Source organism: Geotrypetes seraphini, chromosome 3 (genome assembly GCF_902459505.1).
Source record: "Geotrypetes seraphini chromosome 3, aGeoSer1.1, whole genome shotgun sequence".
NCBI classification, from domain to species: domain Eukaryota; kingdom Metazoa; phylum Chordata; class Amphibia; order Gymnophiona; family Dermophiidae; genus Geotrypetes; species Geotrypetes seraphini.
Window position 1 is genome coordinate 82,263,358 of NC_047086.1, and position 21,977 is coordinate 82,285,334.

Consider the following 21,977-nt stretch of genomic DNA (forward strand, 5'->3'; position numbering starts at 1 on the left):
TTGGGATCTCAATGTTGTCCTGTCTCATCTCATGAAGCCTCCGTTTGAACCTCTCAACAAGGCTCCACTTAAGTATCTCACCTGGAAGGTGGTTTTTCTGGTGGCCCTCACGTCTGCTCGCAGGGTCAGTGAGCTTCAGGCCTTGGTGGCGGACCCTCCTTTCACAGTTTTCCATCATGACAAGGTGGTCCTCCGCACTCATCCGAAATTTCTACCTAAGGTGGTCTCTGAATTTCATCTCAACCAATCCATAGTGCTTCCAGTGTTTTTTCCTAAGCCTCATTCTCATCCTGGAGAATCAGCTCTGCACACTCTGGACTGTAAATGTGCTTTGGCTTTCTACTTGGATCGCACAAAACCACACAGAACTGCTCCTCAACTTTTCGTCTCCTTTGATCCAAACAAGTTGGGACGACCTGTATTGAAGCGCACCATCTCCAACTGGATGGCGGCTTGTATCTCTTCCTGCTATGCCCAGGCTGGATTATCCCTTCCTTGTAAGGTCACAGCTCATAAGGTCAGAGCAATGGCGGCCTCTGTTGCCTTCCTCAGATCGACACCGATTGAGGAGATTTGTAAGGCTGCCACTTGGTCCTCGGTTCATACATTCACCTCTCATTATTGTCTGGATACTTTCTCCAGACGGGATGGACAGTTTGGCCAAACAGTGTTACAAAATTTGTTCTCTTAAGTTGCCAACTCTCCCACCATCCCATTGGGGTTAGCTTGGAGGTCACCCACTAGTGAGAATACCTGCCTGCTTGTCCTGGGATAAAGCAATGTTACTTACCGTAACAGTTGTTATCCAGGGACAGCAGGCAGCTATTCTCACGTCCCACCCACCTCCCCTGGGTTGGCTTCTCAGGCTAGCTACCTGAACTGAGGAGACACGCCCGGTACATCGGGCGGGAAGGCACTGGCGCATGTGCGGTGCGGGCATCTCGAAACTTCTGAGTTTCTTCAAGCAAGACATGCTTGCAAGATGTCCGTATCGGGGCTCTGTCGGATGACATCACCCACTAGTGAGAATAGCTGCCTGCTGTCCCTGGATAACAACTGTTACGGTAAGTAACATTGCTATTCTGTTGATTAAAGCACAACTATAAAAGATATAAAAACACACACATCTTATGTTCTTTTTAAATTAGAAAAAGACAAAGATAACCATTATTTCAAAAGTACAAACGTTTTATTGAATATTTTCAACTTCTAGGCAACAATAACAGCATTACAAAAAGGTATTACACAGGAAAAAGTCTTTAAATACATAGAAATGTTATCAAACATAAAATTTATCACTAAAACACTTAACCCTAGTACTACCCTAGTACTACCACAACTTACCAAATAGTTAAAAGTACAAAATGAAAAACATCTGAACACATTTAAATCCTATGCAACTCTAATCTATGCTTTTCTGTTTACAATCAAATGGTCTGCATTGTTTCCGAGGTTATAACTGCAATGCTTCACTGTTAAAATACAGATATTTAAAGAAAAACATACTAATTCCTCTTTCGTTTCTGAAGTCCTGCTCTAGCCAGTTTATCAGCTGCCTCATTTCCAGGGTAGCCAGAGTGTGCAGGGACATGCCTCTGTGGAGAGAAACAGTTAATGTACAGATTTCCAATACCACTGCAAGTGGAACACCAACAGAAGCTTACCCCCTCAAAAGACAATAAAACAAGAACCAAATAGCATGCCTGTTTAAAAAAATTTGATTATATACATTTAACACAAGACAGGTTGAAAGCATTGCAATATGAAGTTAGCAATTGGTTTTGGAATAAAAAGGTTAATTTGTAATGGGGGTCCTCTGCAAGTAACAATCAAACATTCAAGTAGGCAACATAAGAACATAAGAAATGCCACTGCTAGGTCAGACCAGAGGTCCATCCTGCCCAGCAGTCCGCTCATGTGGCGGCCCTCAGGCCAAAGACCAGTGCTCTAAATGAGTCCAACTTCACCTGTGTACATTCCAGTTTAGCAAGAACTTGTCCAGCTTTGTCTTGAAACCCTGGAGGGTGTTTTCCCCTATAACAGACTCCGGAAGAATATTCCAACTTTCCACCACTCTCTGGGTGAAGAAAAATTTCCTTACGTTTGTACAGAATCTATCCTCTTTCAACTTTAGAGAGTGCCCTCTCGTTCTCCCTGTGTCTTAATTACTCTGAATAACTTCGTATCGTCCGCAAATTTAATCACCTCACTCGTACCAATGTCCAGATCGTTTATAAAGATGTTGAAGAGCACGGGTCCAAGCACCGAGCCCTGCAGCATCCCACTGGTGATGCTCTTCCAGTCCGAGTATTGTCCATTTACCCTCACTCTCCGTTTCCTATGCTCCAGCCAGTTTTTGATCCACGTGAGTATTTCATCCTCTATTCCATGACTCGCAATTTTCCGAAGTAGTCGTTCATGCGGAACCTTGTCAAATGCCTTCTGAAAATCCAGATATACAATGTCGACTGGGTCGCCCTTGTCTGCAAAGGAAGTGGAAGTAGTGGGACCGTTGGGAAACAGCGATCATAATATGATCAAGTTCAAAGTGGAGGTAGGAATACCGAACGGTAAGAGAACCATAGTGACAACTCTTAACTTCAGGAAAGGAAACTACGAAGCAATGAAGGAAATGGTAAGGAAGAAACTTAGGAACATGTCCAAAAAATGGCAAATGGTAGAACATGCCTGGTCTTTTTTCAAGGACATGGTGAAAGAGGCGCAAAATCTGTATATCCCAAGATTCAGAAAGGGGTGTAGAAAGAATCGACCAAAAGACCCGGCGTGGATAACTAAAATAGTGAAGGAAGCGATAGGCAATAAGAAAAATTCATTCAGGAAATGGAAGAAGGACAAAACTGAAGAGAACTGGAAAGAGCACAGAAAGTATCAAAAAGAATGTCACCATGTGGTTCGAAAAGCCAAAAGAGAGTATGAAGAGAGGCTAGCCAGGGAAGCACGTAATTTCAAACCGTTCTTTAGATATGTTAAAGGGAAGCAGCCGGCTAGGGAGCAGGTGGGACCGCTGGATGAAGGAGACAGGAAGGGAGTGGTGAAGGAGGAGAAAGAAGTGGCAGAAAGACTGAATACATTCTTCTTGTCTGTGTTTACAAACGAAGACACATCAAACATACCAGAACCTGAGCAATTCTTCAATGGAAATCAAGCAGAAAAATTGACATCCATGGAAGTGAGCCTTGAAAACGTATGCAGGCAGATAGAAAAACTAAAAATGGACAAATCCCCGGGTCTAGATGGAACCCATCCAAGGGTTCTGAAGGAATTAAAGGAGGAGAAAACGGAACTACTGCAGCAAATCTGCAATCTATCCCTGAAAACAAGAGTGATTCCGGAGGATTGGAAGATAGCCAACGTTACGCACATCTTTAAAAAGGGCTCGAGAGGTGATCCGGGAAACTAGACCGGTGAGTCTGACCTCGGATCCGGGAAAAATGGCGGAAGCACTGATAAAAGAAAACATTGATGAGCATTTTAAAAGAAACAAACTTCTGGTAACCAGTCAACATGGTTTCTGCAAGGGGAGATTGTGCTTAACAAACTTATTGCACTTCTTCAAAGGAATTAACAAACGAATGGACAGAGAGGACACCCACAGACATCATATATCTAGATTTCCAGAAAGCATTTGACAAGGTGCCCCATGAACGCCTATTCCGGAAACTGAAGAACCATGGGGTAGAAGGAGACGTGCACAGATGGATCAGAAACTGGTTGGCAGGTAGGAAACAGAGGGTAGGAGTGAAGGGCCACTACTCGGACTGGAGGAGGGTAACGAGTGGTGTCCCGCAGGGCTCGGTGCTCGGGGACCCTGCTATTTAATATATTCATAAATGATCTAGAAACAAGGACGAAGTGTGAGATAATAAAATTTGCGGATGACACCAAACTATTTAGTGGAGCTCGGACTAAAGAGGACTGCGAAGAATTGCAAAGGGACTTGAACAAACTAGGGGAATGGGCAACGAGATGGCAGATGAAGTTCAACGTTGAGAAATGTAAAGTACTACATGTGGGAAGCAGAAACCCGAGGTACAATTATACGATGGGGGGGATGATATTGAATGAGTGTACCCAAGAAAGGGACTTGGGGGTAATGGTGGACATGACAATGAAGCCGATGGCACAGTGCGCGGCGACCGCTAAGAGAGCGAATAGAATGCTAGGTATAATCAAGAAGGGTATTACAACCAGAACAAAAGAAGATATCCTGCTGTTGTATCGGGTGATGGTACATCTGCATCTGGAGTACTGCGTCCAATATTGATTGCCGTACCTTAAGAAGGATATGGCGATACTCGAGAGGGTTCAAAGGAGAGCGACACGACTGATAAAAGGTATGGAAAACCTTTCATACGCTGAAAGATTAGAGAAACTGGGTCTCATCTCCTTGGAGAAGAGGAGACTTAGAGGGGATATGATAGAGACTTACAAGAACATGAAGGGCATAGAGAGAGTAGAGAGGGACAGATTCTTCAAACTTTCGAAAAAGAAAAGAAAAAGAGGGCATTCAGAAAAGTTGGAAGGAGACAGATTCAAAACAAATGCCAGGAAGTTCTTCACCCAACGCGTGGTGGACACCTGGAATGCGCTTCCAGAGGACGTAATGGGGCAGAGTACTGTACTGGGGTTCAAGAAAGGATTGGACAATTTCTTGCTGGAAAAAGGGATAGAGGGGTATAGATAGAGGACTACTGCACAGGTCCTGGACCTGTTGGGCCACCCCGTGAGCGGACTGCTGGGCACGATGGACCTCTGGTCTGATCCAGCGGAGGCATTGCTTTTGTTCTTATGTAATGTTCTTGTATAGCTCCCCTTCGGCCAGATTATATATAAATAATACTTTTTCAGATGGTTTGCATCTGGAGAGGTGAGTTAGGCAGGAATGTCCTCTATCTCCTCTGTTGTTTGATATTACATTGGAACCCTTGTTATTGGCTATTCAACAAGATGAAGAGATTCAAGGGGTTCCATATGCAGGCCGAGAATACAAAGTTTCTGCATATGCAGATGATATCTTGCTTCATTTGAGAAATCCTGAAAGCACAGTTACTTACCGTAACAGGTGTTATCCAGGGACAGCAGGCAAATATTCTCTACATGTGGGTGACGTCACCGACGGAGCACCCTAGCGGACATTTTCGCAAGCAGACTTGCTTGAAGAACTTCAAGCTTGTGATTGGCCCGCGCATGCGCTCGTGCCCCTCCCGCCCTGCCTAGGGCATGCGTCTCCTCAGCGTGTCCTCAGTTCAGATAGCAAGCAAAGAAGCCAACCACGGGGAGATGGGTGGGTTGCGAGAATATCTGCCTGCTGTCCCGGGATAACACCTGTTACAGTAAACTGTGCTTTATCCCAGGACAAGCAGGCAGCATATTCTCTACATGTGGGTGACCTCCAAGCTAACTATAATGGGATGGAGGGAAAGTTGGCAATTTAAGAGAACAGATGCTGTAAAACAGACTGGCCAAAGCGGCCAATACGCCTGGCGAAAGCATCCAGACAGTAATGTGAGGTGAACGTATGAACCGAGGACCAAGTAGCAGCTTTACAGATTTCCTCGATGGGAATTGAGCGGAGGAAAGCAACAGAAGCTGCCATCTGTCCTTGTGACCTGTGACTCGACCCGGCAGGGAGAGACCAGCCTGAGCGTAACAGAAAGAGATACAAGCGGCCAACCAGTTAGAAATGGTCCGCTTAGAAACAGAGCGACCCAAGCGATTGGGATCGAAAGAAATGAAGAGGTGGGGAGCAGTACAGTGATGAGCGGTGCGCTTCAAGTAGAAAGCCAGTGCACGCTTACAATCAAGAGAATGCAGAGCCACTTCTCCAGGGTAAGAATGGGGCTTCGGAAAAAACACAGGAAGAACAATGGATTGGTTTATGTGAAAATCAGAAACAATCTTAGGCAAGAATTTAGGATGGGTGCGGAGAACCACCTTATCATGATGGAAAACAGTGAAAGGTGGGTCCGAAACCAAGACTTGAAGCTCACTGACCCGATGGGCAGAAGTGAGAACAATAAGAAGCACAACCTTCCAAGTAAAATACTTCAAGTGAGCCCTTGCTAACGGCTCGAACGGAGGTTTCATTAACTGAGCAAGGACCACATTCAGATCCCAGACAACCGGAGGAGGCTTAAGGGGCGGATGAACGTAGAAAATCAGTGGCATCTGTGGAAAATCAGGGGCGGGAAACTACACGGTGACACCAGGAAATACTTCACCGAAAGGGTGGTTGATCGCTGGAATAATCTTCCACTACAGGTAATTGAGGCCAGCAGCGTGCCTTATTTTAAGACAAAATGGGATCGTCACGTGGGATCTCTTCACAGAGAAAGGTAGGGGAGGGTTATTGGGGTGGGCAGACTTGATGTGCCGTGGCCCTTATTTGCCCTCTGTTTCTATGCTTCTATGTTTCTAACATGGAAAAGTCTTTTCATGAAGTGGGAAACCAGAGGATGAACAGAGATAGGCTTCCCGTCGATTGGCTGATGAAAAGCAGCAATGGCACTAAGGTGGACTCGAACCGAAGAGGACTTGAGCCCAGCGCCAGATAAGTGCAACAGATAATCCAGGACAGCAGACAAGGAGGCGGACAGCGGCTCCAGCTGCTTAGCAGTACACCAGGAAGAAAAATAGGGTCCACTTCTGATGTTAACATTGGCGAGTGGACTCCTTCCGAGACGCCTCCAGGACATCCAGCACAGGCTGTGAGAACTGGAACGAGGGCATTAAGTCTCGAGGAACCAAGCTGTTAAGTGCAGAGACTGGAGGTTGGGATGAAGCAGAGAACCCTGACTCTGTGTAAGCAGAGAAGGAAAAATAGGCAGAGGAAGAGGCTCCCAGGTACTGAGTTGTAACAGAAGGGAGAAAAACGGCTGACGGAGCCACCAAGGAGCAATCAGAATCATGGTGGCATGTGTGGACTTGAGTTTGATGAGAGTCGTCAGAATCAGAGGGAAAGGAGCTAACACGTATAGGAATCCAGAAGGAAAGCATCCACCTCGTGTGCCAATCCAGAAGGAAAGCATCCACCTCGATCCTGAGAGGGGTGAAAACCCTGGAGCAGAAGCGGAGCAACTTGTGATTGCGGGACCTTCTGTGGAGGAGGGGCGTGGAACAGAAAACCTCTGGAAAGATTGGAAGAGAGCATCCACCAACGGAGAGGCTTCCTCAACAAAGGTATCACGACAATGCGTTGAGAGAGAGGATCCCGAACTTGGTTCCACTGGGACGCCAGAGTCCATTGAGGAATACGGAGGTGAAGTCTGGCAAAAGGACCGTGAAGGCCATATGGCCCAGGAGGACTATCATGAGCCGAGCCAGAGCTGAGTGCAGATGAGTCACCATATGGTACAACCGGAGAAGGACCTCCTGACGAGGCTGAGGCAAGAAGGAACTGAGCCACATCGTCTTGAGGACCGCTCCGATTAACTCGGGCAGAGATGAGACTTTGGAAAATTCACCTCAAAGCCGAGACTCTGAAGGAACAAGATTGTCTGTTCCGTCGCTTGCACGACTTCGGCGCAAGAGGACACCTTGATCAACCAGTCGTCGAGGTAGGGAAACACCTGCAAGCCGCGAAGGCGCAGGGCCGCAGCCACAACAACCAGACACTTCATGAAAACCCTCAGAGAGGCCGCCAGGCAGAAGGGAAGAACACGATACTGAAGATGGAGATCCCCTACACGGAATCTCAGATACCGGCGAGAGGCCGGGTGTATTGGAATGTGCATGTAGGCCTCCTTGAGGTCCAGGGAGCACAGCCAGTTCCCCTCGTCCAAGAGGGGATACAACATGAGAAGGGTGAGCATTCTGAATCGCTCCCTTACCAGAAACTTGTTCAGAGCCCGGAGGTCCAGGATCAGACGCAGTAAAACCCGGAATTCCACTGGTCCAGGGGAGATCGAATAGTAGCAGAACAGCGAATTTGTTTCGAGAGTGTAGTTGTTGCACCTTTGAAATTAGGGAAACTAGGAGGGACTCGGTGCTGAAGTTGGGTCTGAATCCGTATTGGTAGTGATGGAGAATGGAGAATCTTTCTAGGTAAGAGGAGAGCTGAGTAGTGACTATGGTCTCTAGCAGTTTAGTTAGGAGAGGGATATTTGCTATGGGGCGGTAGTTCAATGGTAAGGTAGGGTCAAGATCGGCTTTTTTCAGAAGAGGGGATAAGGCAATGTGTCCCATTTCTATGGAGAACAGGCCCGATAGTAATGCTTTGTTTATAAGGCTGGTAAGGGAGGAGATGGCCTGCGCAGGAATGTTTTCGTAAAGGTAGGATGGGAAAGGATCTAGGATGCATTTGCAGGATTTAAGTTTGAGACAAAGTTTCGAGATCTGAGGTTCGGATACGAGTTCGAAAGAGGTCCATGATCTGTCAGCAGGGATAGGGTTGGAGTCATTCGGAGGTAGAGAATTGTAAGAGACAGCTGGGGGGAATGAACTCTTTATGGTAGTGATCTTTTCATTGAAAAATTTGGCAAGGTCATTTGGAGATGGGAGGGAGGGGGAAAAGGTGGATTCGTTTTTTGAAATTAGGTTGCACCAGATGTGGAACAGTGTCCTGTTTTGGTTTTTTGACCTAGAGATTTTGAATCCATAGAAATTCTTCCTAGCTTTTTTTAATACGGTGTTATAGAACTTGATGTTGTCTCTCCAGGATTGTCTGTCTGAAGGGGATTTTGATTTTTTCCATTTTCGCTCCAAGGCTCGACATTTCTGTTTTAATTCCCTGTGGTATGGGAGATACCAGGGAGCCTTGTGGGAGTAGGAGATGGGTTTGGTGGATAAAGGGGCAAGAGGACGGTACGTGGTCCCAGAAAGAGTTACCCAGTTGTGCCAGTTTGAGTCAGGGTCCGCATGTTTGGGAAAAGGAGGAAGTTTATTGAGGAACCGGGACCAGAACAGTTCACTTGTGATTTTTTTGTGGTAGGTGATAGAGTTTGTGGCTCGGGGTGGAGTACCCAGGTGTGACATGAAGATGGGGAGGCAGAAAGAGCCTAGGAGGTGATCGGACCAGGGGATATGTTCCCAACACGCAGAATAAGAACCTCAAACAAAGAGGGCTGGTTAGACTCAGAACTGCTGCTATTAAAGAAGGACCTCAGAAAAGCAGAAAGAGTATGGCAAAAATCTGGTACCCTAGAACATAGACTGGCCTGGAGACTAAAACTAAAAAATTATAAAAACCTCACTAATGAAAAAAGAAAAAAACTTCTACTCCCACAAAATTGGTAACATAAAAACCAACAGTAGTAACCTCTTCAAATTGGTTAATGACCTATACAACATCGAGACCTTCACAAACACACAAGAAGAATCCACTTTAACCGCCAACACCCTTGCAGACTTCTTCAACACCAAGATTCAAAAATTAAGATCAACACTACCTACCAGGCCCAACCCACTCGAGTTGTTCCCCATTCTCCTGGACCCGGACATATCGAACCCAGACACAGGAACTAGAACAGACCTAAGCTGGAAACAATTTGCAACAATTGACTGGCATACATTTAATACCTACTACAACAAATACACACACTCCTTCTGCAAACTGGACACATGCCCACCAAACATCATGAAAGCCGCCCCGCCCCACTTCAAAGCAAACATGATGATATGGGTCAATTCACTTTTATCCACAGGAAATTTCCCATTAGAGCATGGTCATATTATGATCACCCCAATTATAAAAAACGCGAAAGAACCATCAAACTCCCCTGCTAATTATAGACCAATTGCTAGCATCCCCCTATTTACCAAAATAGCAGAAGGGATGGTAAAGGCGGAACTCGTTGCATATCTTGAAAAATTCAACATCCTAAGCGACAATCAATCAGGTTTCCGCGCAGATCACAGCACTGAAACCATCATAGCCTCCCTTCTCGACCACCTCCACACCCTCTTTAGCCAGGGCTCAAGCACCCTGATTATACAACTTGATCTGAGCAGTGCCTTTGACCTGGTCGACCACTCCATTCTCCTTGAATGCCTGGCCCACATCGGCATCTCCGACCAGGTCCTCAACTGGTTCCAAGGGTTCCTAAGAAATAGATCCTACACGGTGCTCAAGAACAACTTGTTCTCATATAGTTGGGACAATACCTGCGGGGTCCCTCAGGGCTCCCCCCTGTCACCCACCCTGTTCAATATCTACCTGGCCTCCCTAGGGAACCTTCTACACAACCTCAAACTTAAATCTTTCATCTATGCAGACGACATCACAATAGCCATCCCACTAACCAATTTCTCACAAGAACGACTCAACTACATTACAAACATTCTCAACCAGATCGAACTCTGGATGTTATCTTTCAGACTGAAACTCAATCCCGACAAATCAAAATTCTTCCTAGCCACCCCCAAGGACAAAATCAAGGACACTTCAATTCAACTAAAAGGACAAACTTTCCCCCTCGAACCCACCCTAAAGATACTGGGAGTCACTCTGGACAAAAATCTATCCTTAGAAAACCACACCGATCTCATGGTCAGGAAAAGCTTCTCCGTACTGTGGAAACTCCGCACCATAAAAAAATACTTCGACGACACCTCTTTTCGCCTACTTGTACAATCCTCCATCCTCAGCATCCTTGACTACTGCAACATCATTTACCTCAACGCCACAAAGAAAACCACCATGAGACTAAAAATAATCCAAAATACCGCGGTGCTTCTCATCTTCGGCCTAAAGAAATGGGAACACGTCACCCCCTTCTACCACCAACTTCACTGGCTGCCATTTGAATCTAGAGTCTTCTTTAAATTTGCATGCTTCTGCTACAAATCGATAAATGGTTCAGCACCAAGTTACATCAATTCTCACTTTAGCCTCTACAACACAAACAAGAAATCCCGTAGAATTCAGTTGTTCGCCTTCCCGTCTCTAAAACTCTGCCATCTTAAAAGATTCCTAGACAAAACCTTTGCCTTCCAAGCAGCTAAGCTCAACCCATGGCTTGCACAAATGATACTCGAAGCCCCCACTTACCTCGGCTTCAGAAAATCACTCAAAACCTACCTATTCGGCAAACAAGACCCCTAACAACCCCCCCCCCCGCTTACATTACTACACGCCCCCCCCGCTCTTCTCCTCCCCTTAATTGCTCCCCTATCTCCCCTCCGCCCGTCATCCTCTGTTAAGTTCGATTAACACTTGCTTATATCCGATAAACTACTTATATCGGATAAATTGTCTTTACATGATAAAATGCTGTAAACCTGCTTTAACATTTGTTTTTATCTGATAAATTGTGTATTGCTGATAAATTGTTTAAAATTGTTCAAACTGTTTGTAAATCTGCGTGTCAACGCAGATACTACTGTAACTGATGTAAACCGCCTAGAACTCTCCGGGTATGGCGGTATATAAGAATAAAATTATTATTATTCATCGGTGGAAGTTTTGTGCTCAGTCAGGTCAAGAAAGCTGATGATGTCAAGAGAGTGCCCCTTATCGTGGGTAGGGGTGGGCGGAGGAGCGGTGAAGCCTAAGGAAGTGAGGAAGTCTTTGAAGTCAGTTGTGTCCTTGTTGGTGTTATCGTCTAGGTGAAAGTTAATATCGCCAATGATCAAAAGTCTATGGAATTTTAGGTAGGCCCTTGTTATAGTCTCAAGAACCAATTCGGAGGATTTGTTCCAGGGGGTGGGTGGGCGGTAAAGTAGCAGGATACCTAATGGCTGTGGAAGTTTGTCATTGACTGAAGCTAGCATGAATTCTAAAGAAGAATGGCTGCCCTTTTCGAGGAGCTGGACATTAAAGAATGATTTGTAGAGTAGAGCCAGACCTCCTCCTTTCCGGTTTATTCTGGGAGAGAAGAGGCCGTGGTAGCCTGGGGGACAGAATTCATTTTGTGAGAATAAATCATCTTTTTCGATCCAAGATTCAGTGATGCACAAGAAACCCGGGTCGTACTCTTCGAGTAAATCTTTTACTATTTGAGTCTTATTTCGGACAGATCTGGCGTTACAGTAGAGTGTAGGGACTGGGGTGAGAGAGTCAGAGGTAAGGTTGGGTAGGTTTCCTGGAGGAACAGGCTTTACGGAGGTGAGGTTGACTCCTTGGTGCTTTTTGAAAAGGTGGGTTCTGGTAAGTACTAGTGTGGGGATTCTGAGGCCAGGGCAGTTGTTGTTTGTGTGTGTGGAATCGGAAGAGTTTGGGGGGAGAGGTTTTTGGCAGTGGGAGGTGTTAGTGAGGGAGCAGAGAAGGAGAAGAAGGGGCCAGAGCGATGGCTTCATGGTGGGGGTTAAGGAGAGCCAAAGAGAGGGGGGTTGGTCGGAGAATTGCCAGGAGGGAGGGAGGAGTGAGAGAGTCGAGGAGAGGGCTGAGAGCGAACGGGAGAGGGACAAAAACTGAAGATGAATTTGAATCCAGCTGTTTCTAGTGCGGTACAAGACAGGTTGGAACTTAAAACAATTGCTAATAGAGCGATGACAAAATGAGGTGGAGCTTGGCTAAATATGCAGTAGCTGGTTAAATACAGGCTGTATAGGTGGTGGCAGGTTTAACATGCAGTAGCTATCTGTATATGTAGGTAGTGGCTAACACGTGCAGTAGCTGGTTATGCAGCTAACCACATAGTACAGACTATACTGCGGAAACAGGTTTTTCATGCAGTGACAGGCTATAGATGTGGATTTTGCAGAGTTTAAACAGGCTGTAGAATAGATTAATAACAAACTGTGTAACAAGCTATAGATTAATAACAAACTATAACAAGCTATAGATTAATAGCAAATTGTAACAAGCTAAAGATTGTGCAAGATTTAACAGGATTATAGATGCAAATTAAAAGAACATGCAATGGATAGAACGTGCAGTTGATAGTAAGTGAAGGAGTACATCCAGAGCCCGAGAATTATGTGTGGATTCGCCGACCTAGGGGGGGGGGCAAAGCTGGCTCACACTCTTGGTTGTAGGGCGGCGGTTTTGGGGAGGCTCTGTGGACGGAGCTGGCCCCGAATTCAAATGCTGCAGATTGCAGCTGAAGAGTGCCCGAAAGGATCAATGCAGGAGCAAAAGAGGAAAGCTCCGTGGGGGAGCTGAAACTGAGGACGGTTGAAACCGGCCAGGAGCCCTTCCCTAGTTGAAAACCGCGTGGTTTTGCCAACCTGGGAAGGTACGGAGTTGGCTCACACGCCCAGATTAAAGTCGGGCAGAGTCAGCCCGATCAAAAACCTGCACCAGCAGGGGCTTTCCGCGATCCTCGGTGGCTGGAGGAAACAGGGGCTCTGAGTGTAGGAGCAGAGCCCTCCTGCTTGAAAACGGCGTCAGTCTCCTTAGTGTCCTCCAGAGCAGGAGAACCCCAAAAAGCCTGGCCAACAGGGAAGAGATCCCGCTCATAAGCCACATAAGAAGGGTGTGAAACACAAGCATGTGGAGGAAGAGGAGGTCCAACAACCCCAATTAGGGGTCCTGCAGGGATCCTTAGGCTGTCCAGGGATTTTCCAGAGTTTATCAGTCTCTTAGGAGAGCCTATGTGATGGGTCTGGAGAGTACAACGCTGCCAGCGAGCATGCCAACTCTAGACGGTTTATCAACCAACCCTTTTGATAAAGCATCTACTGGCCTTAGATGGCATGATCTCCGCAATGAGCCCCTCAACCTGAAAGACTTGCATCTGTCATGAAGAGTAATCTACTCTGTGACTGGAAGATGCATGCCCTCCACGAGAGCTTTTCCCTGAATCCACACTGGCTCCATTCAGAAAGGGGCATCTAAAAAGGATAACGCTGAAGGGACTACTGAGACAGGAGAGACTCTTTTAGAGGTTGCATGTATGCCCTAGCCCAGGGCACAACCTCCAAAGAGGATACCATGGACCCCCAGCACTTGAAGATGTTGCCAACAGCAGGGCTGAGTACTAAGAGATCCATAATTTGTTTTTCGAGTTTCTGTTTGCGTGGCTCAGGAAGAAAAACATGTTCTTGGAACGTGTTGAACCAAACTCCCAGATATTCCAACATCTGAGAAAGCATTAGCTGCTCTTTTTGAAATAAACAATCCAGCCCAAGTGCTGTAGAAGACACCACAGACTCCACTGCTTGCTCGCATTCCAGTCTGGACGGAGCTCTGATCAACCAGTCATCCAGATAGGGATGAACTAGGACCTCCAGTCTGCGGAGATGTACTGCCACTACCACCATCACTACCAGACATTTTGTGAATACTCTTGATGCCGACGCTAGTTCAAAGGACAAAAAAACTCCATACTGGAAGTGTCAAGAAACTACTCAGAAGCAAAGGTATTTCCTGTGGACAGGTAAGATTGAGATGCGAGTGTAAGCTTCTTTGAGGACTAGAGAGCCGAGTCAATCATTTTCCTCTTAATAGTAGTAAGAAAGTTCCCAGAGATGATATGCAAAACTTCTCCTTCACTAAATATTTGCCAAGAGCACAGACTGATAGAATTTGGTGAAGACCTCCGGTTTTCTTCGGTATCAGGAAATATTTTGATTAGAATTGGCCCCTCCCCTGTAGAGGAACTTGTTTTATTGCCCAGAGCTAGAAGACAGAGCACCTGGTGAAGGAGGGTCTTCGGAAGGAAGTTGGAAAGACACTCTTGGAGGCTGGTGTTCATAGCAGGAATAGGGCATAACCCTGAGCTACTACTTGGGATACCCACTGTATCCAAGAGAACTATATCTACATGGTTAGCAATTTGTATTGCTGTCTCTTATTCTCAGGCTGGGCTGCAACTGGGAGTTGCTTCACAGCCCACAAAGTCCGAGCTATGACAGCTTCACTTGCTTTCCTACGCTCAACTATTGATGAAATCTGTACAGCTGCTACCTGGTCCTCAGTTCATCATACAATCACATCTCACTACTGTCTGGAATTTAATTCTAGACGGTAGGGACACTTCGGCCAAGCAGTCTTGTAAAATTTATTTTTTAATGGCCAACATTCTAGTGCGCTAGGGAGTCCCACATGCGAGAATATGCTGGAGAATATGCTGCCTGCTTGTCCTGGGATAAAAAGCACAGTTACGTACCGTAACAGGTGTTATCAAGGAACAGCAGGCAGATATTCTCACAACCCACCCACCTCCCCTGGTTGGCTTCTTAGCTTGCTTACGGAACTGAGGAGCTGCGGGCCTGCGTCGAGCAAGAAGGCATTCACACATGTGCAATGCAGGCAGTTCGCGAACTTAAGTTCTTAAAGTGGCGATGCACTTTTAAAGCTGTCATACAAGGGCTCCGTAATATCAAATGGGAGTTCTCTATAGCTCAAAAAATAGAAGCCCCATTCGCCTCCAGCACACCTAAGTCGCATCCACCTAACTGAAGCCTAGCTAGTGCCCAACTCATGCTCAAAAGTAAACCTGCTTTTGCAAGCAGTCCTCTTACTAAAAAAATAGAGGATTTAGTATGATTTATATATTTATTTATTTATTATGTACTTTGAGGAATAGAGGCAAAAAGAGGAATTGGACAAATATTGAAGGTACATATTTGATATTTATCTTAAAGAAATGACTGCTTGTAAATTAAGAAGATATAAGCTTGGCTTTGGAATTAATATGCGGTTTACTATCTGAGTGTGTGTAGTGCAATGAGCTACAGCCTTAGCACCCTGATGTTATTGGTTCAAATCCCCCACTCTCCCTGTGACCCTAGGCAACTAGAACAGAAGAAAAATATGATAAAGGAGGCAAATGCAAATATCACATAGGAATTTCTACCACTGCTCTTCTTCCTTTTAATCTGTTGTTCTGTATATGAAGTTGTAACCTTGTTGCTAAACCTTCTACTGTATATGCAAACTTGTAACCCGTTCTGGGCTTTTCTGGGAGGACGGGCTAGAAATTCAACTAAATAAATAATAAATAAAAGAAAATATAATAGTGGTGCCAGTCTTTTACTGTATACAATTTTAATATAAAAAACCAGCATAAAATCGCTATTCTAATGACATCATAATGCTAACACACAATAATGTTGTTATAGACATTATTTGAACATCTATGTAACGCCTAAAAGGTGATTCTATAAAGGATGTCTTAATGATATAGACGCGCTTATATTCGCTCTCTATAGTGTGTCTATGCATTATAGAATCATACTCAGCATTCTGCTGCTGGAAGTCTATAAACAACGCCTAATTTTTAGACATTGGGCAGATGAAAAATTGGGTGCTGGCCTGAAACCACAGAAGGGAGCATTATGCATGAACCCTCTGTAAGTGGAAGGTTTTGGATAAATCAAACCCTTGCCCCCTTTTCCTCCATATGACTGACAAAAAAGCATAGCTCAGCTCTAGGTGGTCAGGGAAGATGATGAAGATCTTGTGCCTCAAGTCATGTGAAATATAAATCCATCACTTCCCAACCTTCAACTATGGTTAAGTAAACTCTTATTAGGAATACTTACCCATGTGATATCCATGCCTCTTGATAGGTTTTCCAATTTTTTGAAGTCTTTCTTGTTTACCACTTCTTCACCTGTAACCCGTTTCCAGTCATTGGCACGCCAGTTCTTAGCCCATTTTGTTATACCTATATAAATATAATGGTTTAATAGGAGAACATATCAGAAAAAAAACCAAAAGCTAAAAGACAAAAGTCCTAAAATGTAAAAGGAAATATGGGGAAAGGTGTTAGCTTGCATGGGTATTAAACAAATATTCTCTAATTTCCATCCATCTTTTGGTCTTTTACATGTTAAGCCTTTAAAAGGCTCCAATTGGTAAAAATAACTAGTCTTTGTATTGAAGAATCTATTTACATTAATTTAAAACTCCACCCACAAATAACCTCTCGGTCCTTTACCACTCAGACAAGATATATAAATGTATGCTTCTTTACCAAAGAATGAAGGCTGGTTGGATAACATCACCTGATAAAGTAATTAGACACCCAATATATGTCTTCAGCAAATTATTCAAGACAGCACAAGTCTGCTAGAGATAGGCAAGCAAGGTTTTTGGTTGTTTGTTTGTTATTTATTTATTTTTATTATTTTTTTGGGGGGTGATGGTCCTACTGGATTGCTCTTCCTGAAAGGCATTAGGGCTAACTAAGAGCTTGGACTTTGCTGAGCCCAAGTCTTGGGCTTTTAAAGATTAGAGCCCAGCTAGGTCAGGTTCTACCCCTTTCTATTCCTTGTACCCCCAACTAGAAGTTTGTCCTTCTACACTTCAGGAGCAAAGGCTGAGTAATAACACTTTTGAAAAAAAGGAAAATTTAAAGAGACTGGCCTAATTTTGAAATCAGGCTGGGGGAGGGGGCATAAGTAACATTGCCCAAATCATTTTGAGGTTTTAAACAGCTCCACAAGGAGCAACACCAGGACAAATTGTGCTCAGAAGGCACTACCACTCAGTCTAATGTGGCCTGACTGTGCCAGACTTATGAGCATTAATCTTGGGAAGTGGAAGACCCAAGGGAGTTCTCTGAAGGCAGCAGCAGTGACTACTAGAGGACCCAGGCTGAAAGAAAAATAATATTTGGCGAGAATGCTTTATTGAACTATGTGCTAGAGGAGGATCATGCTGCGTGGGTCGGGGGAGGGGGTTGATTTTACTATAAAAGTGGCCAAAAGATCAGAAAATTGGGGCTCCTCCCCTGTATTTATTTTACTAATATCAGGTTTGTTTTGGGGTTTGTTTGTTTTTTTACAAAACTACAGCAGATTCCTTTTCATAGGCATTCTCTTCTCTCCCTTTGGGGCAGATGGCTCCATCGAATAAGAGGTCCAGAGAATGAGCTAGAGAAGATAAAATGCCTTGCTAGTGTTTCCAGGAGGGACCCTAAAACTCCATGCATCCCCTGAAGCAAGATCATAGAAACTACTGGAGAAGGGAAAGCTTCCTGCAGTTAAAGATACAATGGTGGCCCCCAATATTCAAAATAATTAGGATAGGCTCACAACTCATGCAGATTTGAGAAATCTCTAAATCATCAGTAAAGCAACTTGTACTGATAAAGGAGTCTCCCAATTTTTAAGTAAAGCACAGTTACTTACTGTAATAGATGTTATCCAGGGACAGCAGGCAGATATTTTCACATATGGGTGACATCAACCATGGAGCCCCGATGCGGACAGCTTCACAAGCAGACTCTCTTGAAGAACTTATAGAAAGTTTGCGACTGCTGCACCGTGCATGCGCGAGTACCTTCCCGCCCTTAGTTCAGATAGCTAGCTAACAAGCCAACCAGGGAAGGTGGGTAGGTGTGAAAATATCTGCCTGCTGTCCCTGGATAACATCTGTTACTGTAAGTAACTGTGCTTTATCCCAGGACAAGCTGGCAGCATATTCTCACATATGGGTGACCTCTAAACTAACCAGAATGGGATGATGGGAGTGTGGCAATTCAGGAAAATAAATTTTGTAATAATGCCTGGCCAAAGTGGTAATCCCATATGGAAAAAGAATCCAGACAATAATGAGGTGTGAATGTATGAACTGAGGACCAAGGGGAAGCTTTGCAGATTTCCTCAATAGGAGTAGATCTAAGGAAAGCTACAGATGCCGCCATGACTCTAACTTTATGGGCTGTGACTCTACCCTCTAGATGCAGTCCAGCCTGAGCACAGCAGAAAGAGATGCAAGTAGCCAACCATTTGGAGATGGTTCTCTTGGAAACTGGATATCCCATCTTGTTTGGATCGAAGGAGACAAAAAGTTGAGGAGAAGATCTATATGGCTTAGTTCTTTGTAAGTAGAAAGCCAAAGCACGCTTGCAGTCTAAAGTATAAAGAGCTGTTTCTCCAAGATGAGAATGAGGCTTTGAAAAAAACACTGGATGTATAATGGATTGATTGAGATTAAATTCTGACACAACTTTTGGTAAGAATTTAGGATGAGTACGGAGGACCACCTTGTCATGATGGAATACTGTGAAAGATGTGTCCGCTACTAAAGCTTGTAGTTCACTGACTCTGCGAGAAGACGTGAGAGGAATGAGAAAGACCACTTTCCAAGTGAGATATTTGAGATGAGCTGAAGACATTGGTTCAAATGGAGGCTTCATCAACTTAGCAAGAACAACATTGAGATCTCAAACACTGGAGGTGGTTTGACATTGAAAAGTTCTTTCATAAATCTGGAAACCACAGGATGAGCAGATAGTGATTTCCCTTCTAGTGGCTGATGAAAAGCTGCAATCGCACCGAGATGGACTCTAATGGATGTTGATTTGAGGCCTGATTGAAATAAATGAAACAGGTAATCCAAAACTGAAGACAAGGAGGTAGACTGAGGATCCTTATGATGAAGAGCGCACCAAGCAGAAAACCTAGTCCATTTCTGGTTGTAACATTGCCTAGTGGTAGGCTTCCTGGAAGCCTCTAAAATGTCCTGGACAGATTGAGAGAACTGTAGATTGGCAGTTACTTTGAAAGGTACCAAGCTGTCAGGTGCAGAGACTGCAGGTTGGGATGAAGTAGAGAACCCTGACTCTGTGTAAGCAGAGACTGAAAAACTGGTAGAAGTAGTGGCTCCCTGCTGCTGAGTTGAAGTAGAAGGGAGAACCAAGGTTGTCTGGGCCAACGAGGAGCTATCTGAATCATGGTGGCATGTTTATGTTTGCGGCTCTACTCTCTCGAAGAACTTAGGGAGAGTGGAGACATGATTGAGACGTTTAAATATAATCACCAGACGTATCGAAGTGGAAGATGATATCTTCTGTCTTTAAGGACCCACGACCACAAGAGGGCATCCGCTCAAAATCAGGGGCGGGAAATTTCATGGCGACACCAGGAAGTATTTCTTCACCGAAAGAGTGGTTGATCATTGGAATGAGCTTCTGATACAGGTAATCGAGGCCAACAGCGTGCCAGATTTTAAGAGTAAATGGGATGTCCACGTGGGATCCCTAAGAGGGTAGAGTTAAGAGTTGGGTCGTTAGGAGTGGGATCTCTAGAAAAGTAAACCTAGGGGGGTGGGTCAGTTTGGGTGGGCAGACTTGATGGGCTATGGCCCTTTTCTGCCGTCATTTTCTATGTTTCTATGAGTTTGGTGAGTGTCTTGAGAATCAGGGAATGGAGAAAACGCATACAGGAATTTGTGGGTCCATTCCAGAAGAAAAGCTTCTGCTTCCAGGGGGTGAGGAGAGTAGATCCTGGAGCAAAACTAAGGCAGTTTTTTGTTGTGGGGAGACACAATGAGATCTATTTGAGGGGTTCCCCACTGAGAAAAAATATGATGGGGAGACGATGAATTGAATGTCCATTTGTGAGGTTGTAGAAGATGACTCAATTTGTCTGCCAGAAAGTTTTTCTCTCCTTGAATGTAGACAGCTCAGAAAGATGTTGTGAAGAATTGTCCAATTCCAAACCTTTTGAGCTTCCTTGCAAAGGGGGTAGTACATGGCAACTTGATTGTCTGTACGAATGAGCTAATTGATCATGAAGAAGAGGTTGAAAAGCTTTGAAAGCATTGAAAATCGCTCTGAGTTCCAACAGATTTATGTGGCTCAGACGATCTGTGCTGGACCAGTGTCCTTGAGTACGGTGACCATCTAGATGAGCCCCCCCCCCAAGCATGGGTCGAGGAATCTGTCGTGAGGACCTTCTGATGAAGGGGCGTTTGAAACTGCAAACCTCTGGAGAGATTGGAAGAGAGCATCCACCAGTGGAGAGACTGTCTAAACAAAGGAGTCACTGTAATGTGCTGAGAGAGTGGATCGGAAGCCTGTGCCCCCTGAGATGCCAGGGTCAACTGAGGAATTCTGAGGTGAAGTCTGGCAATAGGAGTCATATGAACTGTAGATGCCATGTGACCTAGGAGAACCATCATGTGTCTCACTGAGAGTGAAGTGAGGGATGACACTTTGAGACAAAGTTGTATAAGAGTATCCTGATGCTCTGAGTTGCACAGTGTCCAGAACAGCTCCAATGAACTGTAGGTTTTGAGGTCTGTAGCTGGGATTTTGGAAAGTTGATTTTGAATCCCAAATGTTGGAGGAACCAAATAATCTGTTGGGTCACTACAATAACCCCCTCAGATGTTGAATCTTTGATGAGACAACGTCAAAAAGACACAGAAAGAAAAAAAACTAAAATAGCAGCTCTAACTCTGGAAGAACAGAAATCACTGCGTCTGAAACACGCTAAAAAAGAAAAACAAAAACGAGCAAGTATATCTATAGAAAAAAAAAACACGTCAAAAAGACAGAGAAAGAAAAAGAAAAAAAATATTAACTAACTCCAGAAGAACAGAAATTACTGCGTCATAAAAATGCAAAAACAGAAAAACAAAGGCGAGCAAATAAAACTATTGAACAAAAAAAAACACATCAAAAAAATCCAAAAAATAAACAAATAGCAACACTGTCTTCAGAAGAACAACAATCTCAAAGTTAGCAACAAAACAACCTATACATACCCATTATAACACATCTGTCACAGAGAAAAAACAACCGTATCCAACAGTCAAAATGACTGCAATACAACCAATTGCATTTGTAAATGACATGAAAAATATTAATGAGGACAACATTCAAACACACATGTGGAGATTTAAATCATATCTGCAACTTTTGTAATGCTAAACATTTTGAAGCAGAAAAACCTTCAGATTGTAAATTTTCACAATGTTGCTCAAAAGGAAAAGTACATCTTCCCCCAATTACTACATATCCTTTCATCCAGCAACTCATGACCAGTCAACATCATTATAGCAAAAATTTTTTCAATAATATACGATCCATAAATAGTGCACTAGCATTTGCCTCCATGGGTGCAAACATTACTCCACCTCCTGGCCATGGCCCATACTGTTTCCGCATCCATGGTTCCATTTGTCACAGAGTAGGCACACTGCACCCATAACAGGGACAAAACAGACAGTATGCACAATTATATATTTTAGATCCCTCAGAAGCTGCAGAACAGAGAATGCACATTTCACCTAACTCTGGAATAAATCCAGAACTTATGCAAACACTAAGCACACTTATGGCACAATACAATCCATTTGCAGAGGCCTGCAAAATGTTGCAACAAGTTGAAAAAGA

The 21,977-nt window shown here is 44.4% G+C and overlaps 1 protein-coding gene across 1 annotated transcript in view; it reads right to left on the reverse strand.

Annotated features, from left to right (window-relative positions):
- Nucleotides 1-1,173: 1,173 nt before the first annotated feature.
- The window catches only part of LOC117356517 (ribonuclease H1-like), a 117,541-nt gene continuing 96,737 nt past the window's right edge, over nucleotides 1,174-21,977 (reverse strand). Inside the window, exons 7-8 of the mRNA XM_033935803.1 lie at nucleotides 16,390-16,514; nucleotides 1,174-1,595 (exon numbers count right to left, since the gene is read on the reverse strand). Of these exons, the coding sequence (XP_033791694.1) occupies nucleotides 1,506-1,595; nucleotides 16,390-16,514 (215 nt within the window). The 3' untranslated portion in view covers nucleotides 1,174-1,505. The remainder of the gene's footprint in view (nucleotides 1,596-16,389; nucleotides 16,515-21,977) is intronic.